Here is a 17,164-nt window from a genome sequence, read left to right as displayed (position 1 = left end):
ATGACTTCGGAGTCGTAAATTTGATGGGTCTTTTCCATTCTCCTGGCGGCAATGTGGTGGCATTGGCTTCGTTAGTGGTGGCATAGTGGGTCCTGTCGAAGATCCTTGTGGTGTCGGCAGTCGGCTGTTTCAGCAATGGCAGAAACATTGTTTTAACTTTTTATAATTTCTGTATTTAAAATGGCATCGGAATATGGTGACCTTTACATTTTTCACTGCTTTTATCAAAATTAAGTGACATAAAATTCCTATAAATAGAATATACTCATTACTGTAAATGATTTGTGCAAATACATAACAATCACAATTACACAAAAAATGATCAAATTTTACATTCAGTTTGAGGAAGAGAGGAGTGGGGCCATGACTAGTATTTTAACTTCATTAAGGACAATTACGAGGGCATTAAAGCAGAGCTACCTAAAGTGAACTGACAAATTAGCTATAGGGGCAAGTCAGGAGAAATGCAGTGGCAGACATTTTAAAGAGTTATTTCAACATACATGAGATATTGGAGAAGATTTGTAGCTCAGGTTGTAAGCTTGCTCACTGAGCTGCTGGGCTTGTTGTCAGATGATTTGTCATCATGCTAGGTAACATTATTAGGGAGCATTGGTGCACTGTCCCATTTGCTATTTATGCATCTTGGTTTGTTATGGTAGGTGATATCATTTCTGGTTCTGTTTCTGAGAGGTTGGTAAATAGATTCCAAATCTATATGTTTGTTTAATGGAGTTCCAGTTTTAATGCCAGGCTTCTAGGAATTCCCACGCAAGTCTTTGTTTAGTCTGTTCCAGGATGGATGTATTGTCCCAGTCAAACTGGTGTTCCTCTTTGTCTGTGTGTACGGACACAAGTGATAGTTGGTCATGTCTTTTGGTTACTAATATCAGGACTTCTAGCAGAAGTTGTTATGCAGAGGTTAGACTGAACGGGCCTTCCCACGATTCAGCCCAAGCTTTGGGTCCGCTATGCGGATGACACCTTTGTCATCAAGAAATGCAACAGAGTCGAAGAAACCCACAAGTATGTAAACAATTTATTTATGAGTATAAAGTTCACCAAAGATGAAGGGAATAATAACAGATTCCCCTTCCTCAACGTTACAGTAGAACAAAAAGCAAATGGAGAACTGCAGACCAGCGTTTACACACACTGACCAGATACTCAACTACAGGAACAGTCATTGCAACACCCACAAATGGAAGACATTATTTAAATAATATTGCAGCATATTGCAGCACCCAGGAACTACGAGAAGCTGAGAAAAAGCATCTACACAACGTATTCAAGAGTAACGGTTACCTGATAAGCACAATCTGCCAATTCCTACACAACAGACTTAAACAGGAAGACACAACACATCCAGAGAGTCTGGCCACCCAACCATACATGAAAGACATTTCAGAGATGATGACCAGACAACTCCTGCCCCGAGGTATCATGGTAGCCCACAAACCTACCATCACACTGAAACAGCTACTGATGAATTTAAAGGACCCCATATCCACAGCCAGCTGTGATGATGCTTCTCCTTTAAGATGGTTGTGTTGTCCTTGTTTTTTTTATCAGAGAGGTCATAAACAGAGATTCCAGGGGGTCTAGGTTTGAAGAATTTTAGGGTCAATTTGATTCTAGCTAACAGATACTGCCTCAGGCAAAAGTCTTTCAAGTTTTTTTAAAAACTTGTACAATGAAAGGGGAATGACCAGTTCTCCCAGCTCAGTTTTTCTCTGGTTTGGTTTGGTTTTAGCAAGCCATCAGTTGTGAAGCTGCTGGACCCAAAGAAGCAATCCATGCTGATCCTTCCCCTGTCTGACATCTCTCCTGTAAGACCCTGTGTTGGACTTTTCCCTTTTTTGCCAAGGGGTGTTTATAGGGGTTGTTGCAAGTATTTGGAACAGCATCATTAAGCTGGGATGAGTTGTTGGGTTTTCGGATAGGTTAAGCTGTTCTGCATTCTGTTTTCTTTTGTTTGTGTTTCATTTGGTAATCTTGTAAATAAATTCAGTTTTGTTTAAAACTAAGTGGTTGGGCCAGGTGCATCACTCCTGGAATATCCACACTGAACCTGCTTAAAACAAATAGCAAAGTTAGGGTATGGAATACTTTCTTTGAGAGCGTCTGGTCTGGTCCATAACACCGCAGAATGAATGTTATATACAAAATACCCTGTAAGGACTGCAACAAATGTTACATTGGACAAACAGGCAGGAAACTAGCCACCAGCATACATGAGCACCAACTGGCCACCAAAAGATGTGACCAACTATCACTTGGAATCCATACACACAGATAAAGAGGGACATTAGTTCGACTGGGACAATACATGCATCCTAGGACAGACTAAATAAAAGATATGTGCAGGAATTCCTAGAGGCCAGACATTCAAACTGGAACCCATTTACCAACCTCTCAGAAACAGAACCAGAAATGATATCACCTACCACAACAAACCAAGACACATAAATAGCAAGTGAAACAGAACACCAATGTTTCACTGGAGGCTCACAGATGACGTTACCTAGCATTGTGATGAAACATCTGAGAACAAACTCACCAGCTCAGCAAGCAAACATACAACCTGAATCAATATACATGGAATAGTGACATTGCAAAAAGATAAAGAAGTTTAAGCAAGGACACATCATGTGTGGTTAACTTAAAAGGTTAAAACTAGTATTAACCTTAAAGAAAAAGAATATAGTTCTACAAAAGTGGATGGCAGGTCAGAAGCCCCACAAAACCTGCAAACGAGGAATAAACAATGATCCATCAGGCAGTGGTGCCACTGACGTACTGTAGGGAAATACGGCAGTTAACATGTAAAATTCCAATCACTAAATCCCTAGCTTGCATCTGCCAGTACTTCTACTGGCCAAAGCTCCACATGGATGATGTAAAGGTTTAAAGAACTTTACACACATGCCAGGTAAACCCAACCCATATTAAAGCCTTGAACCAATGACTCCCATATCACACTGCTATGAATATCCGCATGATTGGGACAAAGGCTTTTTCCTATTTACCATCAGGAATCCCAATAATTCCACAGGTTTTGTTCAATCTGAATTAGTTAATGGGCCCCACGTACAAGGGCCTCTGAAACTATTCAACAAGAGATTTTTAGAAGAGAAGGAGGAAGTCTCCATGTTAGCCACTATAGTGGAGTTCTCAAAGTGACTCTTGTGAGCCTGTGAAATGGCTCAAAAACACGAAAAACTTCCAAATAGTGATTGAAACAAAAAACAGACAAACACGCTAGGATCAGAACTTTTCAACCAGGAATTCATGTGTTAATGCTCCTACTAACACTAGGTTCAGTAGCCCATACAGAGTAGCCAAGAAGCTTGGGAAGTGAATTAATTCAACAAAACCCAGACTGAGGAAAAAAGCAAAAAAGCAAAAGCTAAAAACAATACCATTGCTGAAAAGGAAACAAGCAGATAATCGACCTAGATGACAAAGGTCACAGCAGGAATAAATTAGAGGGAAATGTGAGTGAGGGTCTCACCAATATAAAAGTATTAGTAAACTTAGACTTCTTATTCACCCAAGTAGGTGCAGAATGGAAATTTAACAGGGCTGTTCACTGCCCTCAAGAATTTTTACAGAGACAAGGCAGACTGCACTATCCCAACTCTACCCAATGTGGGTGTGGGAGAGGCCTCTCCAATAAGGCAACATCCCTATTATAGACCAAGAGAACCTGACCCAAATAACATATCAAGGGCATATCGTCAGTCAAGGAGGAGTACTGTCTAGTGCTGCAAAAGTTGGAAGCAGTAGTATAGTTTCCCATTCCCTTAATAAAACGGGAAATCGTGTGTTTCTTGGGGGCATGTCAGTTCTACCAAAGGTCTGCCCCACTGCGCTGCTGACAAATCTATTATAGAAAAGCAGCAAGGATAGTATGGACTGAGAAACGTCAAACTGCTTTTGCAAAACAGAAGGTCACATTCACATTGGAGCCTTGGCTTGCAGCTCCAACCTTTAAACAAGCATTGAAAGTAACCATTGACGCTTGCAACATTGATGAATGTTCCCCTTCAGGAAGATGTATCTTCAAAAGAAAGACCATTCTGGAACTACTCCATTGTAGACAAGGAAACTGTAGATTTATTACTAGCTCTGAAACACTTCAAGATAATATTCCAAGTGGGTAGTGAGAGAATAAAGCCTATAATGACCACAGCTTTTGTTGAAAGATTTCAAGACCTAGAAGGCCAAGTTAATCTTGTTTTATTCATTTTTAATTCTTTCCTTCAACAATGTCACCTGAAAATTAACAACATTATAATGAAATCAAATCTGATTGCAGACAACTTGCCCAGAATCTAGAGACCCAGTTGGAACTGAAGAGGAATTGACCAAGATTCAGAGAATGAATGTGTGTTTGAAAGTGTGCTTATTGTTTTATATATTCATCTCTTTTTCACTCTTTGTAATTAAATGGAAATGAATCCCATTTAATTTTTTCTGGCACGAAAAGTGAGTGGATAATGGGTCAGAATTTCTAAATATGATGGACGTTTTAGTCCCTAATTCTAAAATGTGTTTTTTTAAAAAACAGGACTACTTCACAAATTAGATTTAGATTTATTGTAACGTATATAAAAGTACAGTGAAAAGTACTTTTTCGTGGACTATACATAAAATGTCACAATGCTCTGGCCTCATCTTGAAGCATTGAATATAATGCAAGATTTTACAGCAGTAGAGTTCATTTTATTCTCTTCTTCTTGATAATCACAGGTGCAAAAGAAAATTCTGTGTGGGACATAAGGGAAACACCAACTAAAGAAACTCAAAGAAAACTTTGAATAGGTTGAACAGTGAACTCTTGTGACCACAAAGGTAACAAGGGACTGATGAACCCGTACTCAACAGCAAGTCACCCCCTGCAGGTTATGTCCTAAACAGGAGTTATGTTTTGATTTTTGTCTTAAAGAATACATAAGGAGTGGGATTAAGAAGCCAGCTCCCACTCTACAGAAGTGTGCTAGTGGACCTGAAAATTCACACACGTACCAGTCTGTGTTCAAGCATTAGCATGCTGTGAAAGTCACAATTGAATCAATACTCCTAGTCAGCCATGTAGTATAGATAAAGACCCTGTTTCATTCTGAGTGCTAAAGGTCAGCTAGCCAGCAGGACAACAAAAGGAAGACTTTCTCACTCTAAGTGCTGCAAATGATTTAACAACGGAATCTGGGCAAAGGAACTTCAGACAGCCAACAAAACCAAGAAACCAGCTATTCAACTCCCAACGTTAACACTGCTAGTAACCTCCACTGTTACGGTTCCCAATGGCCAATTGTCTGATCCTTGTGGACAAGTCAGAGACTCATTTTTTAAAAACTTTTATTCTTTTGAACTCACCTCTTTCTAATGTGTGAGTCTATGTAGCATTATTAATTCTCCATACATTTAATGATTAATAAACTGATCTTTTTAATTGAGTCAAGAAAGCCAATTCAACTGGATTCTTTTATATCATAAGTTAATTTGGGCCTGAGACACAGGTGTCCATAAAGGAGGTGTCCTTGATGAAGTAACCTTGTTGCAACCAACTGAGGAGGTGAGTAAATAAAGAGGCACCAGTACATCCATCCTCACCCAAAAACTTAACATCTTATCTGGAATTGGAGAACCTTGCCCAGGGTCTGATCAAAACATGCATTGGTTTCAAATTTTCCAAAATTTCTAGGTACCGGAAGGATTGCATTAAAACTGAAATTGCTGAAAGTAGCAAATATAACTTGTTTATTCAAGTTATATTGCAAGTATTAGTCTACAAAACACAGTTTAAATGGTTTCCACTGTATTTATACTTTTCTTAAATGAGGACACCAATAGTATGCACAATACTCCAGATGTAGTATTACCAGTGTTCTGTATGACAGAAGCATAACTTTCTTCTATCCAGAGAAACAGAAAGCAGAAAACTACAGGACAGTTAGCTTAATATTTATCATAGGGAAAATGTTAGGAATGCTTAGAGAAGTTTAAGGTAATCAGGCAGAGTCAACATAATTTTCTGTAAGGGAAATCATGTTTAACTAATTAACTGCATCTCTTTTAAAGTGACATGCTGTAGATAAAGGAGAAGCAGTGGATATTGTGAACTTGGATTTCCAAAGGCATTTGGCAAAGTGCCACTTTAAAGGTGATTATGGAAATTAAAAGCTTATGCGATATGGGGTAACCTATTGGAATGGATAGAAGATTGGCTAGATGACAAGAAACAGAAAGTAGGCATAAATGGATAATTTTCTATTTGGCCAGATGTAGTGAGTGGCATGTCAGAGGAATCAATGCTGGGGTTTCCACTTCTTACAAATTTTTAGAAATAGGCTGGACAAAGGAACAAAATTCATGGTTACTAAATTTGTCGGTGAAAGATAGGTAAGTAATTAAATTTTGAAGAAGATATATAAGAAAGCTACAAAGGTCTGGTCAATGGACTGTAATTAGGGATAACTTGAAATTGTTAATTTCAGCAATTAGAATGAAAATAAATGGGCATTTTATCTCAACAGTGAGTGCATGAACATGGATCTGGGTATACAATTGCATGTTTGCAAATTACCTGTACACTAGTACAGCAAATAGTTAGGTAAGCTAACGGAATGTTTTATTTATTACTTGAGGAAATGAAAACAAAAGCAAGGAGGTTATGCTTCTGTCGTACAAACACCAGGAATACCACATCTGGAGTACGGTGCATAGTATTGGTCTCCTCATTTAAGAAAATATACAGTGGAAGCTATTTAGACTATGCTTTATAGACTAATACTTGCAATGGAAGGTTTGTCTTTGGAAGAAACTGCACTTTATTGCATTTAGTTCTGGTCTCCATACTATCAGAAGGATGTGGATGCTTTGGAAAGGGTACAGAAAGGTTTACCAGGATGATATCTGGAATGTGGGATTTTAGGTTTGGGAAAAGACTGGGTTCATTTTCACTGAAACACAGGAGATTGATGGGCAACCTGATAGAAGTTTGCAAGATTATGAATGGGATGGATAGCATGGGAAGTATGCAGCTTTTTCCCAGGGTGGATGGCTTAATTACTAGGGGATACGTGGGGGGGCAGTTGCGAGGCAAGATTTTCACACAAAGGGTGATTGCCTGGAATGTGCTGCCAGAAGAGGTAGTGGGAGCAAACACAATAGCAGCATTCAAGAGGTACCTGAACAAATACATGAATAGGAAGGGCTTAAAGAGATACAGAGCCTGTAAGTGAAGACAGTTTTAGAATGGAAGGGCAAAATGTGTCAGTGTAGGCTTGGCGGGCTGAAGGGCCTGGTCCTGCACTGTATTGTTCTCTGTTCTTTGAAAGACATTCTAACAAGGCATTTTAAAAAGTTCAAGATAATCAGGTAACAAGGAAATGTTGGAGAGGCTAGACTTGGATACTTATATTTTCTGGAGTTCAGAAGAGAATAAAGTGACTTGACTGAATCATGCTGAGAGGTATTGACTGGTTGGATGTGATAAGGATGTTTCCTTTTGAGGGAGGATTTAGCTCTAGGGTTACTGTTCAAAAATAAGGTGTCATCCATTTCAGAGAGAGATGAGAAGAAATCTTTCTGAGAAAAGACCATGTTCTTTGAGGGAGAAAGTCTTTGAATAATTTTAAAGCAAAGATAGTTATATTTTTGACACAAAAAAACCCAAAAGAACTGTAGATGCTGGAAATATAAAAAAAATAGTAATTGTTAGAAATTCTCAGCAGGTCTGGCAACATTTATGGAGAGAAATCAGAGTTAACGTTTCAGGTCCAGTGAGGGTTCTGAAGAAGGGCCATTGGACATGAAGTGTTAACTTTGATTTCTCTTCACAGATGCCACCAGACCTACTAAGATTTTCCAGCAATTTCTGTTTTTGTTCCAGGTATATTCTTGTTAAACGAGGAGATGAAAGGTTATCGGTGCTAGGTGGGTATATGGAGAAATTAGATCGGCAATGATCTTATTGAATGGTAGAGCAGGCTCAAGGGCCTAGTGACCTACATTTGCTCCGATTCATATGTCATATGTGTAGAAATATAGAGATAAAAAATTATACTATTTCAAGCGGATTCATGGATAGTAAATTCAAATTATTTTCCTTTGAAAAAATTTCTCCTGCAGTTTCCTAACACTGCAATATTAACACATTCATAATGACTTTTCAAGCCTGTATCCCTGAGTTTCAAAGCAAACTGAAATGACACCCAAACACTACCTTTCAGTCCCAAATTTAGGTTTCAATAATTTCAGTTCAGGATTAATGGCACGCTCCTCTTTGTTCTTGGACAGAATGTAGGATGCAAAACACTTGGAAGGGTGTACATCCACCGCTGGAGAAGTTACCATTGGATCCTAAAGAACAGAATGAAAACATGTCCTGTGATAAGTACCTTTGTACATTTGGATCCATTTTGGATCCATTTTGTAATACTGATTCACTCAAGTCCTTTAACTTTGAGATTACTACCAGTGAATTTCCAAAGCATAACTCTTCCAAGGCAAGCCAAATTTAGAAGTACAGATGTTCACAAAAATTGATTCCCTGCAAGATCTGCTAAATTTAAACTTTATGGCAGCTAGTATTAGTGAGCCACAGCGTACTTCCATGTAGCTGCGGCTCACTAATACTAGCTGCCATAAAATTTAAATTTAGCAGGTCTTGCAGGGAATCAATTTTCGTGAACATGGCCGACATGGAAGTACACTGACAAAAAAAAAATCAAGGAAAACCCAAATTTCACGACCACACAGGCACGTCTTCAGAGCAAATTGTGAACTACAAGTTTTGAGTACACTGATTTAGCCCTCTTTCAGTTTTTTTGAGTGCACCAATTTAAAAAGAGCTAACACCTAAATGTTTTAAAAAAGATTAGATTAGATTACTTACAGTGTGGAAACAGGCCCTTCGGCCCAACAAGTCCACACTGACCCACCGAAGCGCAACGTACCCAGACCCATTCCCCTATATTTACCCCTTCACCTTACACTACGGGCAATTTAGCATGGCTAATTCATCTAATCTGCACATTTTTGGACTGTGGGAGGAAACCGCAGCACCTGGTTGGTTTAATATACAACTATTGCTAAGTTAAAAAGTAAACAATGACAGTTATTAGCTAAAAGACAGATGCAAAGATTGAAAGTAGTTACAGATAAATATACTTATAAAGATAAAACTAAGATCAGTCTCTGTCATTTCAAACTTGGCTCGGTAGAAGATTTTTCTTTGAAGTGAAATGATTGGAGATTTGAAGTCAAAATTCTGCACATGAAATGGTTTTTGTAGTCAAATAATTGGGGAGGTTCTGCCACAGGTGGATTGAGCATACCAGGTTTTAGAATGGAACAAAGGCTCCTTTGTTATACTTTTATGGCATTGTAGGTTCCGGTGCTTGCCAGCCTACTTCAGTACAATAGTGCTTTCGCTGGATTCCCTTCCTCCACTTCTCTGTTGAGAACCCTCTCTCATAGCCAGTGTATTTCAAAATTCTTGTTGCAATTCCATCTAAAATGGTGACTCACAGCTTGTCATATCAGTACCAAAGCAAAATGGATGCTATGTCAATTACAAATGAACCATTGCTCTACAAGGCAAAGTTAATTGTGTTGGAACTTCCTTTTAAATTTGTGTTTGGAATCTCCCAGTTCCCTGTTCTCACAGAAGTTTTGAATTTTTAAACATTTAAACGTATTGTGTTGCCATGGATTAATTAAACTATATATATTTTCCTTTGTTATCAGTTCTGAGATAATATGGTTCAACAGCCTTTGAACCCTCAATGGAACCGACAGTTGTGTGCTGCGCCTACCATCTTGAAAGGACACTTAAGACTTAAAACAAAGAACTGCAGATGTTGGAAATCTGAAACAAAAACGCAGCAAATGTGGCAGCATCTGTGGAGAGAAAGCAGGTTCAATGTTTAAGCTCCTGTGAACATTTGGGACCCTATTGGGTCCAAAACTTTGACCTTGCTTTTTCTACACAGATACTGCCAGACCTGTTGAGTTTCTCCAGCTATTTCTGTTTTGTTTCACTTGAAACTTAATTTAAAGGGATTTTCTTTACAGGTTACAGAGTTTAAAACTCTTGTGACAGATTACTCCTAAAAATCTGCAATATCAGAATTTCACTAACATGTCACAACGTTGTTTTATAAATATGTAAAGATAAAGGAAAAACAAAGCCCTTTCAAGAGAAAAGAAAAATGTGTGTACAGAAAACTTGGAACAGATCATAATGAATATTTAACATTTGTCTTCCAAACAAAATATTTTGCATGCCTGGCGAGTTTGATGGTGAACTATCAGCATTCACCTCCATTAGTTCTACAAAACATACTGCAATGTCAAGACTTAGCAAAAAGATCAAATTAACATGAAAATCCTTAAGATGCAGCCTACTACTTAGTGTACTACCTTGTTCAGTACTGGGATTTCTACCATTGACCCCCCACCCAAATGGTAGCATTCATTTACAGCAATTCCCATGATGTAATTTTACCTTATTCCATTCTCGTGTTGCTGTTAGAAACCCCATAAAAAGTCATACCTTATTTAATCAAACACAACAGCTTTTAATGGCAACATAAATCGTAACTATTGTTGAAATTCCAGCTCTGAACAAAATAATTTTATTCTTGTAGAGTGCTGTTAAATTTTACCATTATGCTTAATTGCTAGACTTTTTTTTTGAAAAATGTATTTTCAGAATATTTTACTTCTATCTTTGCCTCTTGTCTGTGTCCTAATCTTTATTTTTCCTCTCCATGAAATTTTTTTAAAAATCTTTTGATTTTAGTGAAACTCATTTCCTGTTGGTTGTCAGTAAGAATGTTTTAATGTGATCAGCTACTTGGACAGCTTAATACATGCTAAGAATCCACATTAAAGGACGTTATAATTCACTGAATTCATACATAACAATAAATATTTCCTACCCGGTCAAATAATAGATAGTCTTCTGGAATTGTATTCAAAAGCTCCTTATAAATCTCTTGGAGTTCTTCCCCATGGGACAACCCGCTGTCCAGTTCTTTTACCATTTCTGAGTCAATCTTTAAGAAAATTACAAGAAATACACTTACCTCACTTAATTCTCACTTCTTTAACAAATAAACGCAATCAATACCAACAAGAACTTTGAACAGCCTGTTATGGTTATTGAAAAATCAGAGCATTTGCACATTTCAGGTACTGTTACTGCCATATGAAAACTATTATTTTCTCCTTAATTAACGAGATTTGAGAATTCAAAGAAAAAAACAAAAATGACAGAGAAAGAGTTCATAGACCATAAGATGTAGAAGCAGAAATAGGCCTTTCAGCACAATTCAATGAGATCATAGTTCATCTAATGATCCTCAACTTTTCTTTCCTATCTTTTTCCTATTATCTTACTAACTAAAATTCTCAGTCTTAAACATGCTTCATGACCCAAACCAAAATTCTTTGTAATAAATAATTCCTCAGATTTACTATTCTCCATGAGAAGAAATTGCTCCACATCACTATTAAATGGTGACCACTTACTCTGAAATTATGCCCTTTGATCCAAGATTCTTCCACAGAGAGAAATAATCTCTCAGCATCTGCCTCATCAAGTCCTCATCAGTTTCAATGGAACATTGGAACAGGAGTAGGCCATTCAGCCCCTTGAACCTGTCCCGCCATTCAAGGGCATTATGGCTAATCTGTGGTCTACCTCCATAATCAAGCCTTTGGCCAATACTCTTTAATGCCTTTACTTAATAAAAAATAGACTACCTCATATTTAAAATTAACATCTGATCCATCATCACTGTGATTTGTGGAAGAAAGTTCCAAGCATCTACCCCTTTGTGTGTAGAAGTGGTTCCTAACATCATTCCCGAATGGTCTGGGCCTAATTCTCAGATTATTCTAGAATCCCGAACCAGTGGAAATAATCTATTCAGCCTGTTTCTTTCCTGTTAATATCATTAAGACTTTGATCAGGTTACCCCTTAACCTTTTAAATTGTAGGGGAAAAAAAGGCTTAATTTGTATAAAAAATGTAAAGCAAAAACAAAAACTGAAATTGCTGGAAAAACTCAGCATGTTTGACAGCTTCTGTGGAGAGAAATCAGAGTTAACTTTTCTGGTGTATGACTCTTCTTCAGAACCCTTCCTCAGACTCCTCAGTTCTGCGGAAGGATCACTTGACCAGAAATGTTAACTCTGATTTCTCTCCACAGATGGTCTGAGTTTTTCCAACAATTTCTAGTTTTGTTTCTTAATTTGTATAAACCTCTCCTCATAACTTAACTCCTTAAGTCCCAGCGTCATTCTTGTAAACTTACATTGTACTCCTTCCAAGACCAACATTTCCTTCCTAATGTGTGATGCCCTGATCTGTTCGAAGTTCTCCAATTGGGAGTACTATCTGGAAAGTTACCTATCAATCTTTTTTCAGTTGAAATGGATAATCTCATATTTGCTTACATTAAACTCCATCTGCCACAATTTTACCCAGTCACATAGTCTATCAATTCACTTAGTCGATCAAAAGTTTCAGTGAGGTTGCCATTCATTTGTCTAAATGAATTTGTCCAATGAATACAGAACAATTTAACCTCTCCTCATAAGAAAATACTTGGGTTCAATTTGTTAAACATATTTTGGATTGTCTCCAATGCCAAAACATCTTTCATTAAATAAGGAAGTCAAAACTGTTCACAATATTCTAGGTGTAGTGTGACTAGTGCTTTGCATAGTTTTAGCAAGACTTCCCTATCTTTCTACTCTATTTTATACCATGTACTCTATACTTTCTTTTAAATAAAGCTTAGCATTCTATTTGTCTTCTCCATTACCTGTTGAACCTGTATGCGAGCATTTAGTGATTCTTGCATGAGGACACCCAAATGTCTCTATGCAGCTTTTGTACTCTTTCTTCACTCAAATGATATTCAGCTCTTGCATTCTTCATGCCGAATTTCCCACCATATTTTCCCACATTGTATTTCATTTGCCAAGTTTTTGCCCACACAGTTAACCTGTTTATATCTTTCTGCAGACTTTTTGTGTCATCCTCACTACTTGCCTTCTTAAGTGCATATTACAGCCAAATCAAGTACAGAAGATTAATAAAGAGAAGAAAACTTAGGTTAAGATAGTAAGAAAGTAGTAAGAACAAAAATATAACTTAAAAATTGACATTTTTAAACATTTCAAAAACAAGTTATCACCTGTAGGAATGAATCTGTACCAATTTCAGTCATGCCCTTTCTGGGTTAGAGCAGTGGATTTACATTACATTAAGAATTTGCACATTGTTAATAATCTTAACTTTGTGATAAGTACAATGGGCAATTAATGTTTAAATCAAACAAGCTCTTCAAAATATCAGGGAATTATGAATAAAATGTCACTTTCACAAAGCAAGAAATGAAGTAACCAACCAGCAAACTTGAAAATCCATATACATAATTTTTCCTAAACCCTGAACTTGCTGCATGATCTGTCCATTAATTAATGCACGCTTTATTAAATCATTGTTATTTGCTCAGCAAGATCTTATTTAATTACTTAATCAAAAACAATAATAGTTTTACAATGTACAAATACCTCTCCTTCAATGTGATTGTATACAGCAGGATATAGTTGAAGATAGGTTTTGTCAATAAACATTCTGTCTGAAAGTCGAATGTCTGCTGTTCGTGCTACCATCTTTTTGGACACCCTGACGTTGACAGTGGCAGGCTGTGCATGCTCTGTTCCCTTTCGTTGTATTCGCCGCTTTAGTTTTTGTTTTTTCTCTTCCTCCTCAAGTTCCTAAAAAAGACTCTTCTGTAGATTAATTTTCATCTCAACAAATGTAAGTATTCATGAAATTTGTATTAGAGTTTAAATTTCTTTGTTTTACCCTCACTTATAGGCAGGTTATTGAATTGAATCGATTAATTTGGTTTTGGGAAGTAAATTACAAATATATCTTGGGCAAATCAGAACAAATGAACAGATCTTGTACAATTTACTCCTTCAATGTTCATGCAGGGTAAATTATTAAAAATTATCTATTCAGAAGAATAATGCATTATCTTACTCAGTTTACGTCTTCATTTTTAAATATACATCTTGTTAAAATGCTGATTGTTTGGACACAATACATAAAGTAATGCATATAGCGTAAAAAAATTAAAATAACTATTATTTTTTAACTGCATTACACATTTGTCTTGGATATTAGGATCCAGAAATAGCTATTGATACAGATGATTTAGTGATGATTAAATACTTCACAAACCACAAAGTACCAGTTGCTAGGATCATTAAAAGTGCATAGTGTATCTGGCAAGGCTTAAATTAGTTAAGGAGTGAATAGAATTAGTGATGTGTACATGTGCATTAGGGACAAGCAAAACTTTTGCACTTAACTTGGTAAAGGACAATAGTGTTGCAAAGTGGACAAAAAATGCTGGGTCAGCCAGTCATATCTTCATGGCTTGAACAAATTAAAAAATAATTATCTTTTACATGGAACATTGATTCAAATCAGCTAAGATCATAGGAATGTAATATTCTCTCTGATGGTTACAAAGGGCCAATATGATGTGCACTTAGCATTCTCAAATCTGTTTCCAGGCAGTCCAAAACTCCAACATAAAACAGATCCCAGTCTGGCACAACCATCAATTTGCCTCAAGGCTGCAACAGCAATAATTGCTCTGTGGCAGTGGTCATGCCATGAGCACCAAGCCATCCCAAATTTGATGCTGATGGTAGGTAGGAGAATTTCAAGTATCACAATGCTCTTTTGCAAACACGCGTTCATAACTAAAGTACTGGTGGCAGAAAAATGTGCTCTGACTAAAACATTGCAGCAAATCAAAGCATTTAAAAGACATACCTGCAAATGGCACACTGATCTTTCATTAAATGCATCTAACATTTGTTTCTACCAGGTAATTTGCACGTATGTACTGTTATGATTCCTTAAGAGATGGATAACTTTTGAAATTATATTTAAATTTCCAATGATTGACTGCAAGATCACACAAGAATTCAAGATTGAAGACTTTTACTGTAACAAACAAACTAAAAGCAACATTGTTCAAACGCCAGTTAACTGGGAAATTTTAGTCTAAACCATAGAAGAGAAACTCCCCATTTAACTTTCAACATAACCAAAACTCCTAAGCCCTGGATATATGTTATGCTGTCCCTTCTTTATTTTCCTGGAACCTGTCCATATTTATGCTCAGTTCCTGATGGCTTTTCTTCTCTAGCCAGCCAGCTGCTCATCTCAGGAATAACTTCAGTTTACAAAGGAGAACATTTCACTCCAGCTCAAGTTAAGGCTACCAGCCTCCTTTGAATCTTCATTAATCTAGTCTCCTCAATCTGAATGTAAACTCCCAGCCAAGATCTGCATGTTGAAACAACAAACTCATATACTTTCTTTGCTTCAGGTGCAGGACTGGCTGCCTTATTTCCTGTTCTCTGTCTCTCAGATGGCTGCAGATTTACTTATATTTGTGAAGTTCAATGATTATAGATTTCTTACAATGATGTTGTAAGAAACCCATAATCCATCATGTAATTGTGTTTTGTTGACCTCTCTGCTCTCAAAGCCTATCTCCCTGACAATGTGAATCACATATCCTGGTAGAAATAATAATAGGCCATTTTCTTAACACCAAACTCATTCTCTCTTGGAATTAAACTTACAGCTGAAATCATACTTGTTTTTAAAACCTGACAAATTTTACACTTGCCTGTGAGTCTTGCAGACTAACCATTTTCCAACTAACTTTACTAATCTTCTCATTGCCTACAGGTGTGGACATCTTGCACCTTCTTCACACTAAGTCAACCAGGGCACTACTAGCTCATAGAAAGAAGGCGACTGTTAGTTGTTGAGTAGAATTCAGGGACTCCTTCATCCTTCCATCTTACCTTAAATTAAAGAGGCAGTTCCAACAACAAAACAATCTTACAAACATTTATTCATAACAGTACCATCAGTATTTTCTCTTGCGTGTATTTTTTAATTTCCTGAGTATGATCATATGTGAGTGCTTGAATCAGGGGAGGAAGACTTGTTTCAGGATCACTATCTTCTTCACCTGGAGTGGAAGTTTCCAACAGCCTGTATGAAGACAGTAAATATGTGACACAAATTATATTCATTGACGATAAAAATTAAAATGTTGATATTAGAGACATTATATTGGATCTCCTCATTTTTTGTTGACCCGATTACACCATCCTATGAAAGATATGGCAAGGATGTCTTCCCCAGTGCAAATGCAAAATGGGGTTTTTGGTGATGTCAGGTCACTAATTCCCATTGTTTTCTCTGGTCTATGAAACGTGTCTCTCAAACAAAAACATTGATCCAGGTCCAACAATGGCACAGATCAAATGTTGGAGAAGGACAGAATATTTAATCTTCATCCAGACAGAGGTGAAAGTGGTAGAAAGCTAAGAGAGAACATAATCCCAGGCTGAGGGGAAAAATGTTGGTCAGTGGAGAAATAAAGGCTAAGACCCCAACAACATCTCAGGCATGACCCCGAAAGACTTACACTCCATACCTAGCTCTGCCCCTTCCCAACCTGCTCCCATATAGTCATAACAAATGCAAGTACCTTACAAACTGTAAACGTACCCTGGAATGCCATATTCACAAAAATCCCATCCACCTAATAACGACATCATCAGTCAAACAAGATGTGACAATACCATAGCATTAAGAATATAGACAGGGTGGTTAAAAGGGTGTTTGACGTGCTTTCCTTTATTGCTCAGTCCTTTGAATATAGGAATTAGGAAATCATGTTGACTTGTACAGGACATTGGTGGAGCCTTTTCTGGATTACGATGTATAAAAGAAAATTATTAAGCTGCAGAGGGTTCAGAAGAGATTTACCAGGATGTTGCTGGGCATGGAAGATTTAAGTAACGAAGAAAGACTGAATAGACTTGGAGTTTTTTCACTGGAGCATAGGAGGTTGAGAGGCAATGTGATAGAAGTTTATAAAATAATGAGAGGTATAGATGGTATTTGTCTTTTCCCTAGGATCAGGATTTCATGATGAGGGGACACAATTTTAAGCTGAGAGGAGAGAGATTTTAAAAATGACATGAGAGCCAAAGTTTTTTACACAGAGAATTCACGTGTAGA

General features: G+C 37.2%; 1 protein-coding gene across 3 annotated transcripts in view; it reads right to left on the bottom strand.

Moving 5' to 3' along the window:
• The window catches only part of LOC140466814 (coiled-coil domain-containing protein 87-like), a 101,720-nt gene that overhangs the window by 48,805 nt on the left and 35,751 nt on the right, over positions 1 to 17,164 (bottom strand). For all 3 annotated transcript variants that reach the window (XM_072562465.1, XM_072562467.1, XM_072562466.1), the window contains 4 exons: positions 15,997 to 16,126; positions 13,603 to 13,809; positions 10,956 to 11,072; positions 8,234 to 8,370 (listed from right to left, as the gene is read on the bottom strand). In XM_072562465.1, the coding sequence (XP_072418566.1) occupies positions 8,234 to 8,370; positions 10,956 to 11,072; positions 13,603 to 13,809; positions 15,997 to 16,126 (591 nt within the window). The remainder of the gene's footprint in view (positions 1 to 8,233; positions 8,371 to 10,955; positions 11,073 to 13,602; positions 13,810 to 15,996; positions 16,127 to 17,164) is intronic.

The sequence above is a fragment of the Chiloscyllium punctatum genome, chromosome 44, assembly GCF_047496795.1.
Source record: "Chiloscyllium punctatum isolate Juve2018m chromosome 44, sChiPun1.3, whole genome shotgun sequence".
In the NCBI taxonomy this organism is placed as follows: Eukaryota; Metazoa; Chordata; class Chondrichthyes; order Orectolobiformes; family Hemiscylliidae; genus Chiloscyllium; species Chiloscyllium punctatum.
This window is presented reverse-complemented; position numbering and strand designations above follow the sequence as displayed.